We start from the raw sequence: 13,077 nt of genomic DNA on the forward strand, positions 1-13,077 counted from the left end.
GGTCTCTGAGCTGCTCTCCCGCCCGCCCTGTGGCTCCTCAGCAGCTCCGCAGCGCGGGGCCAGGACGGTCTCTGAGCTGCTCTCCCGCCCGCCCTGCGGTTCCTCAGCAGCTCCGCAGCGTGGGGCCGGGACGGTCTCTGAGCTGCTCTCCCGCCCGCCCTGCGGTTCCTCAGCAGCTCCGCAGCGTGGGGCCAGGACGGTCTCTGAGCTGCTCTCCCGCCCGTCCTGTGGCTCCTCAGCAGCTCCGCAGCGCGGGGCCGGGACGGTCTCTGAGCTGCTCTCCCGCCCGCCCTGTGGCTCCTCAGCAGCTCCGCAGCGCGGGGCCGGGACGGTCTCTGAGCTGCTCTCCCGCCCGCCCTGCGGTTCCTCAGCAGCTCCGCAGCGCGGGGCCGGGACGGTCTCTGAGCTGCTCTCCCGCCCGCCCTGCGGTTCCTCAGCAGCTCCGCAGCGCGGGGCCGGGACGGTCTCTGAGCTGCTCTCCCGCCCGTCCTGTGGCTCCTCAGCAGCTCCAGCTGCGCTGCCTGAGGGCAGATTGATTTGTTTTTAATTTTGAGCAGAACAGGTAATTAAGTGTTCCCTGAGGACCAAGACGACTAAACTCCTCACAGATAATCCTAAAGCCCCTCATTTTGTTTTCCACTAATGACACTCCTGGTGTAAATGAACATAATCAATAGTGACTTATTTTCATTGAAATCAAGTAGAAAAGCATTATAAATATAGATGGGTTCTGCTACAATATTTAATAGCTCACCTACCATGTGATATTGTAAATACTGTAATAACAAATACTTTATATTGCAGTACAGAAAATCCTTGTCTTTCAGTCGATGTTTGCTGTGTGTGAAAGGGGGAAAATACAAGGGCATCTCTTTCAATTAATAATACTTTTTATTTCCTTTCAGAAAGCAATGTTCCAAGGGATACTGTCGCTGAAGCACCATGAAGTTGTTATCAGGCAACAGTGGGACTGCAGTGAACTTCAAAACTATATTCCTGACTTAATGCTGATTTTTGATACGTTGACTTGAAGTTCTTGTAAGAAGTTTCTGTCCCTGGAATTCTACTTCACCTCTGACAGATGGCGGTTGCTGCAGAACGTTGGCGCTGCGGTTGCAGGGGATCCAGGCGCTGAATTCCTGCGCGTGGGCGCGGCTGCCGGCGGCACATCCACGTTCTCTTCAGTACCCGTGCGCCAGGGCCAGCTCAGGAGAAATGCGCGGCCACCGGCGGCACATCCACGTTCTCTTCAGTACCCGTGCGCCAGGGCCAGCTCAGGAGAAACACGCGGCCACCGGCGGCACATCCACGTTCTCTTCAGTACCCGTGCGCCAGGGCCAGCTCAGGAGAAACGCGCGGCCACCGGCGACACATCCACGTTCTCTTCAGTACCCGTGCGCCAGGGCCAGCTCAGGAGAAACGCGCGGCCACCGGCGGCACATCCACGTTCTCTTCAGTACCCGTGCGCCGGGGCAGCTCAGGAGAAATGGCACGGCCACCGGCGGCACATCCACGTTCTCTTCAGTACCCGTGCGCCGGGGCAGCTCAGGGAGAAACGGCACGGCCACCGGCGGCACATCCACGTTCTCTTCAGTACCCGTGCGCCAGGGCCAGCTCAGGAGAAATGGCACGGCCACCGGGACCAGGTGCCCCGGGGACCGGAACGCGCCCCGCGGGAAGCCCTGGTTTGCCCTTCGTACACAGGCATTTCCTGTGCGCCTGAGGCACCGGCGCACGCAGGAGGCGGCGGTGACGGGGAACGCGCCGTGTGGCGCCTCTGAGCCCCACACCGGTTCTCCCGCGTGGAACAGGCGCCCGCTGCGTGATTCACGCTGTGCTGGCGCTGGACGCCGAACACCCGGCGATTCAATACCCGCAGCCCCGGGACCCCTCTGCACCCGCGAGGCGATGGGCTGAGACTCCCGCTCTGTTCTTGGAACGGTTTACCGGGTGCATTCGCTGTTCTGCGGTGTTTGTATCCACCTACATGATCCGGTGATCAGAGCCCTGAAGGAGATGAGTCACACTAGTTCTGGTCCAAAACTCAGCCTTACACTGTGCCGAGCACGACAAGGTGCCAAGATCTGAAGTACAGCAGAATTCTGAGGTTGATGTTATCTGTTACTGTAGAGATCATTGAACCGCTCACTTGTCGGACAGAGGGTGGTGCTGGAGCAGGTGGGTGTGCAGAGGCTGGGGAGCTATGGAGTCCTGCAAGTGGGAATTACATATATATAATGATATATATCTAGATATCCTGTCTTCTCTAGAGTCAAACAATCTCTATCCGTATCATCTGGCAGCGAACAGCTGTATTGATCATTATGGTTCATTTTGGGACCCACCAATAACTGGATCTGATTCATTACTAAGAGCAAACGAAATGAGTATACGTACAGCATTCATTTATGAATTTCTACAGACGTAACAGATTATGTGTTGTATCTGAAATTGTGTATATTTATACAATATGGAATAAGCACAAGAAATTAATTTCAGCTTTTTTTTGCAATTTTGTCTGAGTCTTCCCTTCTTTTTTCTTCTTTTTCCTCTATTTCTAGGTTTACCTCATATTCAAACGATCATTCCTCTTGAATCCTGCAGTTTTTTTCCACCGTCTGTATCCATGCAGAGGTCAGCCTTTGCTTTGGTTTTTCAGATCAGTCTGTCCACACATTCACTTCCCAAGGTTTTCAACAAATAGAGAACAATCATCGTTACGGATATGTAATTATGTGAAGCCTGCTAAGTGATTTAGAGCTGGCACCCAAAAACAAACGCAAAGCTCTGAAGAGCCGCTGCAGTTACCGTCAGGCCCCTCCAGGCCTGGGGTGCTGAGCGCGCAGCGTCACAGCGGGTCACCGTGACACCGGGGAGCGGGAGTCACGGCTGGTTCGTGTGGGACACTCTGCGCTCCCATCTGAATGTGGAGCGGGAGTCACGGCTGGTTCGTGTGGGACACTCTGCGCTCCCATCTGAATGTGGAGCAGGAGTCACGGCTGGTTCGTGTGGGACACTCTGCGCTCCCATCTGAATGTGGAGCGGGAGTCACGGCTGGTTCGTGTGGGACACTCTGCGCTCCCATCTGACCGGGGAGCGGGAGTCACGGCTGGTTCGTGTGGGACACTCTGCGCTCCCATCTGACCAGAGCGTGCAGATCAGAAACACAACCAGCCCAGTGTGGCAGCCCCCTGGGCGCCAGCAGAGCCGGTCCCGCAGGGCGGCGCCGCAGCCGCCACGGAGCGCGGTGCGCGGGTTCCGAGCGCTCCCGGTGCCAGACGCTGACACAGCAGCATGGACGGGCGGGCCAGCCTGGACTGTTCAGAGCTGCCTGGCTAAGCTTGGTACCAAACCACCACAAGAAAACAGTTCTGAGCTTGAAAATCCCAGCGGCCTTCCTGCCCTGTCTTCACATGGGAAGATGTGCTAACGAATGGATGCTGCTTCCTGCCTACGGCCACTTAATGAGTTACAGCGCCAAGGAAGCTACTGCTTGGCTAAGACAGCATTTTAGATGCTTAATTAAACTGCAGCTGGGCTGGAAAGGGTCCTAAACCAAGGCCTATGTCCCCATCTGGGCTGGAAAGGGTCCTAAGCCAAGGCCTATGTCCCCATCTGGGCTGGAAAGGGTCCTAAGCCAAGGCCTATGTCCCCATCTGGGCTGGAAAGGGTCCTAAGCCAAGGCCTATGTCCCCATCTGGGCTGGAAAGGGTCCTAAGCCAAGGCCTATGTCCCCATCTGGGCTGGAAAGGGTCCTAAGCCGAGGCCTATGTCCCCATCTGGGCTGGAAAGGGTCCTAAGCCGAGGCCTATGTCCCCATCTGGGCTGGAAAGGGTCCTAAGCTGAGGCCTATGTCCCCATCTGGGCTGGAAAGGGTCCTAAGCCGAGGCCTTTGTCCGCTGATGGCGCTTGAGCCGCAGTTTCGGCCCACCGCTGAAGCAGGACTCCATTGCTCATGGGGAAGCAAACCCGCAGCAAAACAGCCCGCAGGCCGGGAACTGGTAAATACGAAGCTGAGCCTGTTCTGCTGGACAGGACCGTAACCACAGATACAGGCAGAAAGTTGTTCACACGTTTTTTCTCCCGTAAACCTTCAAAACGTGCCTCCCATATTGAGTTCATCATTAGATACCTGAGAAGATAGCAGTACCTGCGAAACAATTGGGTTTTATCACTTTTCCCAGCTAACGCATATGCCTGTGTGTATTTTCCCTTCCTGGACTGAGCTCAAGTATTGAATTTTCTATTTTTTATCCTTTCATTCTGAAAGTGGAATTATTTTGTCTGCTGAAAACATTCCCTGAGCATAACACAAAGAGACTCTATTTATTTGTTTTAAGCATCTTGGTAATTTAATACTTTATTTGAAACACGCTGTGATAAGGTTGCCTGGTACCTGGTGACTTTATTGGGCGAATGGTGCCGCAGGAGTCTAATGCCGAGCACGTTTCTGCTCACTAACCACGCAGAGAATTCGCCTGTGGTGCTTACAGCCACCGCAGACAAGTTACTTCTCATTCCCCCTTGACAGTCAGTGATTAGATGGAATTAAATAGTGTTTCTATGATCATTTCTTGGTCTTGAAGGTCCCCAGGATTTTGGGCATGAATTTTCCCATCTTCTTGTCTTTGGCATCTGTGTCATATTCCTCCTCACTTTGACTCGTGTGTTCATCCTTTTTGCAGAAGACCTCGAACCTGCTGTAGACTCGCTTCTCCTTGCGCATGTTCTCCATCTTCTTCAGGAGGGTGTCTCTGTCCTCTGACGGCTGCCGCTGCAGGTTTCGCTTCTGGCTCCCGAAACTCTCTGACCTGTGGATGCTGCAGCTCTTCTCCTTCTCGCCCTTCCTCTCCAGGCTGGCGGTTGATCTCGAGAGGTCGGGGTTGCTGGTGGACGGCAGCTGCTTGGCCAGCTCGGCTCTGTTCTTCTGGCTGTTGGCGGAGATCTGCTCCAGAATCACCTTGGTGTCGTCGCGGAGGTTGCTGCTGTACAGGATGTTGGCCGTGGACGAGGGGAACCTGCCCTGCGCCGCCTGGCTGCTTTTGGGAGCACCTGCTGCTGAAAACTTGGGGGTCTTCTCTTCCTCCATCGTTTCCTGACCGTCCCCTATGGAGGAGCGTTTGAGAACCACAGCCGGCTTCTCAGATTTCCCGCTCTCAGAAGGGGGCTCCTCCTCCAGTTTCTTTTCACCTTTTGGGTTCAAAAGCTGCTTCAGCCGCAGTGACCCTTTTCTTAAAAATTCCATTGGATTTTGCTCTTGTTTTGAACAGTCTTCCTCGGATTTATTGAGAGAGCTGTCGGATCCCTGGCTCATAGATACATTCTCAAGAACTGATGTGGTACTTGTCCTGATCTGTGGTTTCTTCAGTTCTGTATTGACTAGTTTTTGAGTGTCTTCCTTGAACGTCACTCTTTCCTTCTTCTCTGGAAGAGTCAGTTTCTGAGTCTCTCCTACAAATATTAGACTCTCCTTCTCGGGAAGAGCAGGTTTACTCTCAATGGGGTAAAACCGCGACGATAATTTGTCCACTTTAGCGCCGATATGTGCTAGGGGATCTTTACTCAACGCGTCGACGAGCTGGGGGCTTGACGAGGCCATTCCGAACGCCCTGTCGACCTCCCCGTGCACTTTGTAAGTGCTGCAGGAGTCCTTGGCGTCCAGCACCCTGCTCTCCAGGATCTTGTACTGCACGGATTTGGTGCATTTCTTCTCCGCGCTCTGGGACTCCTCCTGCAGAAAGCTGGAGACGGCTTTGGTGTGACTGACCGTAGCTCGCTCTGGGTCTTTGCCCACAGCTTTGTACTTCTCTAGAAGTTCTGCCACTTTAGATGAGGCAGCTGTCTTTATAGTTTCATTGTCTTTTGTCAGCTCACTGGACATTTGTTCTTTTTGGATCATCTGGACCTTTTCTATTGTGGTGTTAGGCTGGTCTAACTTGGCAGCACTGAAAATCAGAGAGGACCTGAGCCTTGAGCTCCGCTGGATCAAAGGATTTATTCTGGTCCTAAACGCGTCTTGTTTCATTAGAGGAGTTTCATCACCTATTCTGTCAGGTTCTGCAAATTCTTTGGCATTTTCAATTCCCAGTGACTTGCTATTGAAAGACATCGGAGACTTGAACGCTGGGATGAGGTCGGTGGGGTGCTTTGTGAGGGTGTCCCCAAGAACATCATTGTATGCCTCTGATTCCATGGGCATGGGGAGACCTTCTTCTGGTTCGGACTGGTATGCACTCAGGTATGAGGAAATCCTCCAGTTACGTAAACCTGTTCTGTTTTCCTGGGTGTTCTTGTCTTCATCTTGGTCCTCATCTTTGTCTTGTAAGAACAGGCGTTGTTCCAGGCTTTGTTTCTGTGTAGGAGAAGTCTGGCAAATAAATTTCTGTCCTATATTCTGTCGCCTTAGCATCATTCCCATGGGGCCGTTGCCTGCCGGGTTCAGCTGGTCGGAGCCATGTCTTACTTCCCTGGAAGAATTTGAAGGTACGTAATCCAGCCTTAAGGGGAAACCCTCCTGTGGGAAACCGGATTCGAGCTCAGGGTACCTGGGTCCCTCTCCATAGTCCTCCAGCTCATTGAATCCTGGCCGACCGCCTCGGATCCTCTCAAAGAGTCCCTGAGGTCTCCCGGAAAGATGGGGATGCTCGAACTGGTACTGGTAGAACTGGTCCTTCTGAAAATGACTAGACTGGATTTTAAACTCGTCCATGTTGTTCATGAACATCTGCCTGGCGTACTGCTTGGAAGAAGCAAAGTTCTCAAATGTTCCCTCTGCAAAACTGTGTCTCTTAAAAGCATCCAACTCCAGCTGCTTGGAGCGGAGAAACCCCCGGACAGGGTCCATCTGAGCGTTCTCCATCTCCACCTTCTTGTACATGCGCATGGCCGACCCCTCCACGGTGTGGCGCAGCATGTCGTCCCGCCGGAAGTTGGACAGGAAGTACCTGTCCTGGTCAACCCTGTCCATGAAGGAGGGGAAGAGAGCGTCATCCCTCTGGAACATCAGGGGCGCCTTCTTGGGAAAGAAAGGCAGGTTGTTGCCAAAGGGGGCCATGGCGAAGGCGCTCTCGGCCTTTGCCAAGACGTTGGCCGGAGGCACGAGCGGCTCGGACTGCGCGAACAGGATGCGGAACTCCTCGTCGAAGCTGGCCACCAGCTCCCCCTGGAAGATGTGCGCGATGCTCCGGTGGATCTTCTCGAAGGACCACATGAAGCTGCAGGGACAAACAGAAGCAACGACGGGATTAGCATCAGGTAACTCGATTGTTCCACTTCACATTAAACCCTTTGCTTGCCTGAAGAAAATTGTCCTGATATTATTTACTGGTCAGGAGGACATTCATTACACACCGTTGTTCTCAAGCCTCAGTTACTAACTGGTTTGGCATCATGTCTTTGCAGAGGATTTTACAAGGGAATAAGTGGCTTCTAAGAAGGCCAGTCAGTAGTAACAGCGGCAAGAGAGCAAGCTGATGATAATCCTTACATGAAGCAGATGTTCCTGCAATTACTTTGGGTTGTAATTGGTTTTGTAACTGAAATGTTGTGCCCATCTTTTTAAAAAGAGCAAAATGACCAACTAGGGAGCTACAGCAAGTCAGCGTTCCCGCGGTCTGAGCAGAAACTGTGAAGCAAAGCTCCCTGGCAGCCACTGCCAGGCACGGGGAACACAGACACGGGAGCAGACCGCAGGGGTTTGCCAGGGAAACCGTGCCCGGCGCGCCCGCCCTCCGCAGAGAGGGCACGGGCAGCCAGACAAGGGCGTCCTGACCTCGGCGAGGGTTTGCACGTGGCCTTCACATAAACACCTCTGCAGTCAGAGCGGAACCCGTGGGCTCAGTGAGTGTGCCACACGGCAAACAGGAAACGGCTGCACTGTTGGACTTAATGAGCGCTGGTCAGTGATCTGCAGTCTGACGGGTGGACAGTGGTCAGTGGGGTTCCTGGGGAGCCAGGGCTTGGGGAAACACTCAACACTGCCATTAATCACCGGACAGCAGGACAGCGTGCACCTCAGCAAGCCTTCGGATGGCAGCGCAATGCGGGGCGGTGCAGCTGATGTGCAGTCAGGGGACATCAACATGCTGGGAAAATATTCTGACAGCAACCTCACGAGATTCAGGACCAGAAGCAATGGGCACGAACTGAAACACGGGAGTTTCTGTTTGGACAGAAGGAAACGTTTTCACTGTGCGGGTGACTGAGCCCTGAACAGGCTGAACGGGACTGTGCCGGCTCCGTCTGCTGGAGCGGGGCTTGGACCACGTGCCCCCCGGAGACCCGTTCAGCCGCTCTGTGATTCCGTGCAGGAAGGAGAAGACATTCAGCACTACAGTGTTTTCCTTCCCAAGAAGAAGAGGCATTTTTCTTCCCTCTGCCTTCATCAAAACACAGAATCACAGGATCCCAGAGTGTCAGGGGGTGAAGGGCCCTCAAAGCTCATCCAGCCCAACCCCCCAGAGCAGGAACACCCAGCTGAGGTTCCACAGGAAGGTGTCCAGGGGTTGGAATGTCTGCAGAGAAGGAGACTCCACAACCCCCTGGGCAGCCTGTTCCAGGCTCTGCCACCCTCACCCCAACAAGTTGCTTCTCCTCTTCCAGTGGAACCTCCTGTGTTCCAGTTTGCACCCATTGCCCCTTGTCCTGTCACTGGTTGTCACCAGAAGAGCCTGGCTCCATCCTGTGACACTCCCCCTTTCCATCTTGATCCCCAGCAATGAGTCCCCCCTCAGTGTCCTCTTGTCCAGCTCCAGAGCCCCAGCTCCCTCAGCCTTTCCTCACACGGGAGATGCTCCACTCCCTGCAGCATCTTGGTGGCTGCGCTGGACTCTCTGCAGCAGTTCCCTGTCCTGCTGGAACTGAGGGGCCACAACTGGACACAATATTCCAGGTGTGGTCTCCCCAGGGCAGAGCAGAGGGGAAGGCCAGTTTTCTCACATTTGTCCTTCTGATTCTTTCTCAGATCTTGCTGAGAGTTGTGAGCAAACATCTTTGTGGGGCTTATCTGCCTGCTGGAGTTAACACTTTATAATTACTCTGCCTTTTTTACAGATCATCTGCACTGTTGGTGTGAAGGAAGCTTGACAAGTGTCTGGGCTCGAGGCCTTGTTTAACTATGTATCTACCTCAGTAGCCAAATGCACATTGTTCTGAAAATTGCTGCTCAGCATCCTTCGGTGAGAAGAACTTTTGTCACTGATGTTGACTGGGAAGTGCCCAAGCCCGGCTCTACCAGTTAACCAGCCTCTGTGCCACTGAAACCGGACAGGTGACACTGCAGGGCGTCTCACCTGTAGTTGCCGCTCAGCACCACCATGCAGTCCACCAGGAGGAACTTCTCTTTCACGTGGCCTTTGAAGGACATCCCTGTACGGCAGTAGTAGGTTGGGCCAGACACTGTCCTCACCCTCAGGAACTGCAAACCAGACAAGGCACGGACTCAGCTGGACGCTGGTACTTCCCTCCCCTGCCCCTCGTCCTTCCCCTCGCTCTTTGAGCGTCCATCCTGCCGCTGGGTGACTGTCTGCATACACTGGGTAGATAAACCCCTTTACAGTGTGTCCTGGGCCTTCAGCCCGGTTTTGTTGAGCCGGCTCTCCTGGCTTTCCGCACACTCATGTTTCACGAGGCTCTGGCCCACTCTCCTCTCTCGCAGGTGCCATAACAGCCCTCTGTGTCCCTGTATCCCCTCGGGACGGCGCCAGGGGCAGGGCAGGGGGTTGCTTTGCTCACCTCCACATAGTTAAGATTGACTCTGCATTTAGCAGCTGTATCGAGGAAGAGCTGCGAGTTCATTTCATCCAGCAAGATGTACACGGGCACTCTGCGGGCAGCAGCATCCAGCACCTCGAACAGCAGGTCCACGTCGGTGAAAATGTCCATCACTATGGCCACCACCTGGGAAAAGAAGGCAGGAGAGACACCGGCGATGTGAGCCCGCGTGTGCCCGCGTGAGCCCGCGTGAGCCCGCGTGTGCCCGCGTGAGCCCGCGCGTGCCTGCGTGAGCCCGCGTGTGCCCGCGTGAGCCCGCCTGTGCCCGCGTGAGCCCGCGTGAGCCCGCGCGTGCCTGCGTGTGCCCGCGTGTGCCCGCGTGTGCCCGCATGTGCCCGCGCGTGCCCACCTTCCCCGGCACCTCGCTCTCCAGCTGCGGTGCCGCCATTGCAATTTCCTTTTTAAACAGGAGCCTTCCCAATCAAAGGTTCCTATGAACACTGTGGACCCCAGAACTGGAGAAAGAATGGCTGTCTAAACTTCCTGCCACTGAGCGTTCCCTTGCTGTTGAATCCAACAAGCAGGTGTGTGTTTGGCCATGAGAGCACTACTGGGGGTTGTGTTGAGGTGCTGGGTCACTACCTGCTCGCCCTCTCCAGCACACCCAGGCCGTTTTAACGTCCTGGCTGACGTGCAGGCAGCCACCACGTAGCTGCACCCGCATGCTGATAATATGGGGAGCAGCTTCAAAGCTCTCTCTCCCTGTCCTTCGCAACTACTATTTGATCGGTGAGTACAAATACCTGATGGAAGGGTGTAAGGAAGATGGAGCCAAACTCTTCTCAGCGGTACCCAGTGAAAGGACAAGACACAAGACACAAATTGAAATATAGGAAATTCCAGCTAAACATAAGAAAAACCTCTTATACAGTGAGTGTAACTGAACAGTGGAACAGGTTGCCCACACAGGTTGTGGAGTCTCCATCCTTGGGGTTACTGAGGACATGTCCTAAGTGACCTTCTCTACTCCACCCTGCTGTGAGCAGGGGGCTGGACCGGACCGTCTGCAGAAACCCCTTTCAGGCCCAGCTGTTCTGTGACCTGCTGGTGTATTTCAGCCTGGCCTTACACACTTGTGCATGCAACCAGAGAGCAGAGGCAAGCTGTGATGCGTAAATGGCAGTTTTAGAATCATCCTTCCCCCCTCGGGTCCTGGGAGCAAAATGAATGGAATGAGCAGAGGACCTGGTGCATTCCGACTCATCTTTCACACAAACAAGGCTCTGCAGTATCCTACCTGCTGCGCTGCTCGAATCATTCTGCGAGCCTCCTCCTTGATGCTGGGATTGTCCGGGGGCGGGGGTTGCACCAGGGTTGTCACCTCTGTCCCCCGGAACCCAAAGACCATTGGCCAGCCCAGGTCAAGCTCAGGAACAGCGAGGTCTGAGTTCATGGGCCAGTAGGTCCCAGAGGACCCATCCATGTCATTGTCGCCACTGGTGTCTGTGCTGCCCTCCTGGTTGGCGTACTGGGGTTTCTGGAGGTTCTGTATGATGTGATCCACCTCTGAGCCGCACAGGAAATCGGGGGCTGCCTCCTCGGCCAGGAAGCGCTGGTAGCTCTCTTTGCCCTCCTCGGTAAGCACATCCAGAGCCAGGCGGTAATACTCCTTGTAGTGGGGCGGGAGATAGTTCGGGTCAAGGGGGTTGTCCCCCTGCGAGGAGCTTTGAGACCGACGAGCCATGAGGGGATGGGGGGCTGTAAGGAAAGAGCAATCGACAGTGAGAGCAGGTTCCCTGCAGCGACACGTCCATTGCCAGCAGTGGGACAGCGGGGGGTCGCGACGGCAACACCAGACCGGAGGAGATTCAAAGCACACAGAGTCACATCAGAGAAAGGTCACTCAGTACATGGGGAACCTGAAATTAGGAAGAGGTGGTAGTCACTTAAAGCATTAACAGTCGAACGGTTTTGGGCAAAATAAGGAGCTAACGAAACTGGGCAGCATTGTGATGAACAAGGACGATGCATCAGACAGAATGCCCACCTTTCTCTTTATAGCCGGCCGATTGCTAAGGTTAATTTTGTCTTTGGTTTTAAAGCTACCTTTCCACCCCCGTCCCCCAAGGGGTAATGCCGCTGGTTATTATCTGGGGTCCATTAAAACTCATCTGCAAATGCTGCAAAATGTAGTGTGTGGAATACAGCACTAAACCAAAAAGCATATGCACGTATGCAAATGCACCCTCTGAATCCTTATAAATGCCCTCTAAGTCCTTATAAATCGAGCATCTGAATAGAAGCAGTGGAACGCGGGCGAGTATAAGGCTATCCTGCTGGTGTAACACGGCCAAGTCAGACAAGTCTTCATGAGACCCGTGAAGAAATAAAAACGAGGGACGTGAGATTCCTTCTTCAGTCTCTTGATGTTCGGAAACACATGAGTTGAAGGGGCTCATATTCAATATTTGACAATTGTCTGTAGGGAACCTGTTATTTGAGACTAAAGACACGCTTGATTCTAACCAATACTTGGAAGCAAAGCTTGTTGTGGCACAAATACAACTCAATAAATAATATCCTACTGATCTGCCGAGAGCTCCAAAGCACTGTGGCTCCTGACCGCAGTCAACACGGACGCCTGGCTGTGCGTCCCGGGCCAGCCCCGGCAGAGGCTCCGCGGCACCAGGGGCCGGCGCGGCCGCGCTCGACGCCCACAGCGACGGTACAGGAGCGCAAGTCGGCACCAGGAGCCGGAGCGGCCGTGCCTGGCGCCCACAGCGACGGTACAGGAGCGCAAGTCGGCACCGGGAGCCGGAGCGGCCGTGCCCGGCGCCCACAGCGACGGTACAGGAGTGCAAGTCGGCACCGGGAGCCGGCGCGGCCGTGCCTGGCGCCCACAGCGACGGTACAGGAGCGCAAGTCAGCACCGGGAGCCGGCGCGGCCGTGCCCGGCGCCCACAGCGACGGTACAGGAGCGCAGGGGCCGGAGCGGCCGGCACTGCCGCAGCACGTCTGCTCCCACAGGGCAGGACGGCCGGGCACGCGGGCACCTCCAGCACGAACCGTCGCTCTCGTTAACTGCTCTACGTATAAGCTAGAACCGTTCCCAGATACAGCCTGAGTGGACTTTCTTATCTGACTACCTGCATAGCACCATCGGTACAGTGTCACTCCTGCTTCAAACTGACTCCTAGTAGAGCTGCCAGGGGTTTATTGTCACCCCACAATCAAAACTCCCGACAAACGGTCATGCAGACAGCAAGCTGCTCATGGTGCTTACTCAGAATAGCAATGATGGGAGCCAGCTACAGAAACAAAAATCAAAGCAGCAGCAGAACCTTATGACACTGACTGGACAATCAA

The 13,077-nt window shown here is 54.5% G+C and overlaps 1 protein-coding gene across 1 annotated transcript; it reads right to left on the reverse strand.

Moving 5' to 3' along the window:
• Positions 1-4,389: 4,389 nt before the first annotated feature.
• FAM83H (family with sequence similarity 83 member H) lies at positions 4,390-11,455 on the reverse strand (the record flags this gene model as incomplete). The annotated part of the gene is made up of 4 exons (XM_082045859.1): positions 4,390-7,214; positions 9,291-9,415; positions 9,733-9,897; positions 11,009-11,455. 4 exons carry the CDS (start codon positions 11,453-11,455, stop codon positions 4,568-4,570), a joined length of 3,384 nt encoding a protein of 1,127 aa, XP_081901985.1. The 3' UTR covers positions 4,390-4,567.
• Positions 11,456-13,077: the final 1,622 nt, after the last annotated feature.

The sequence above is a fragment of the Streptopelia decaocto genome (assembly GCF_964273445.1).
Source record: "Streptopelia decaocto genome assembly, chromosome: 2".
In the NCBI taxonomy this organism is placed as follows: Eukaryota; Metazoa; Chordata; class Aves; order Columbiformes; family Columbidae; genus Streptopelia; species Streptopelia decaocto.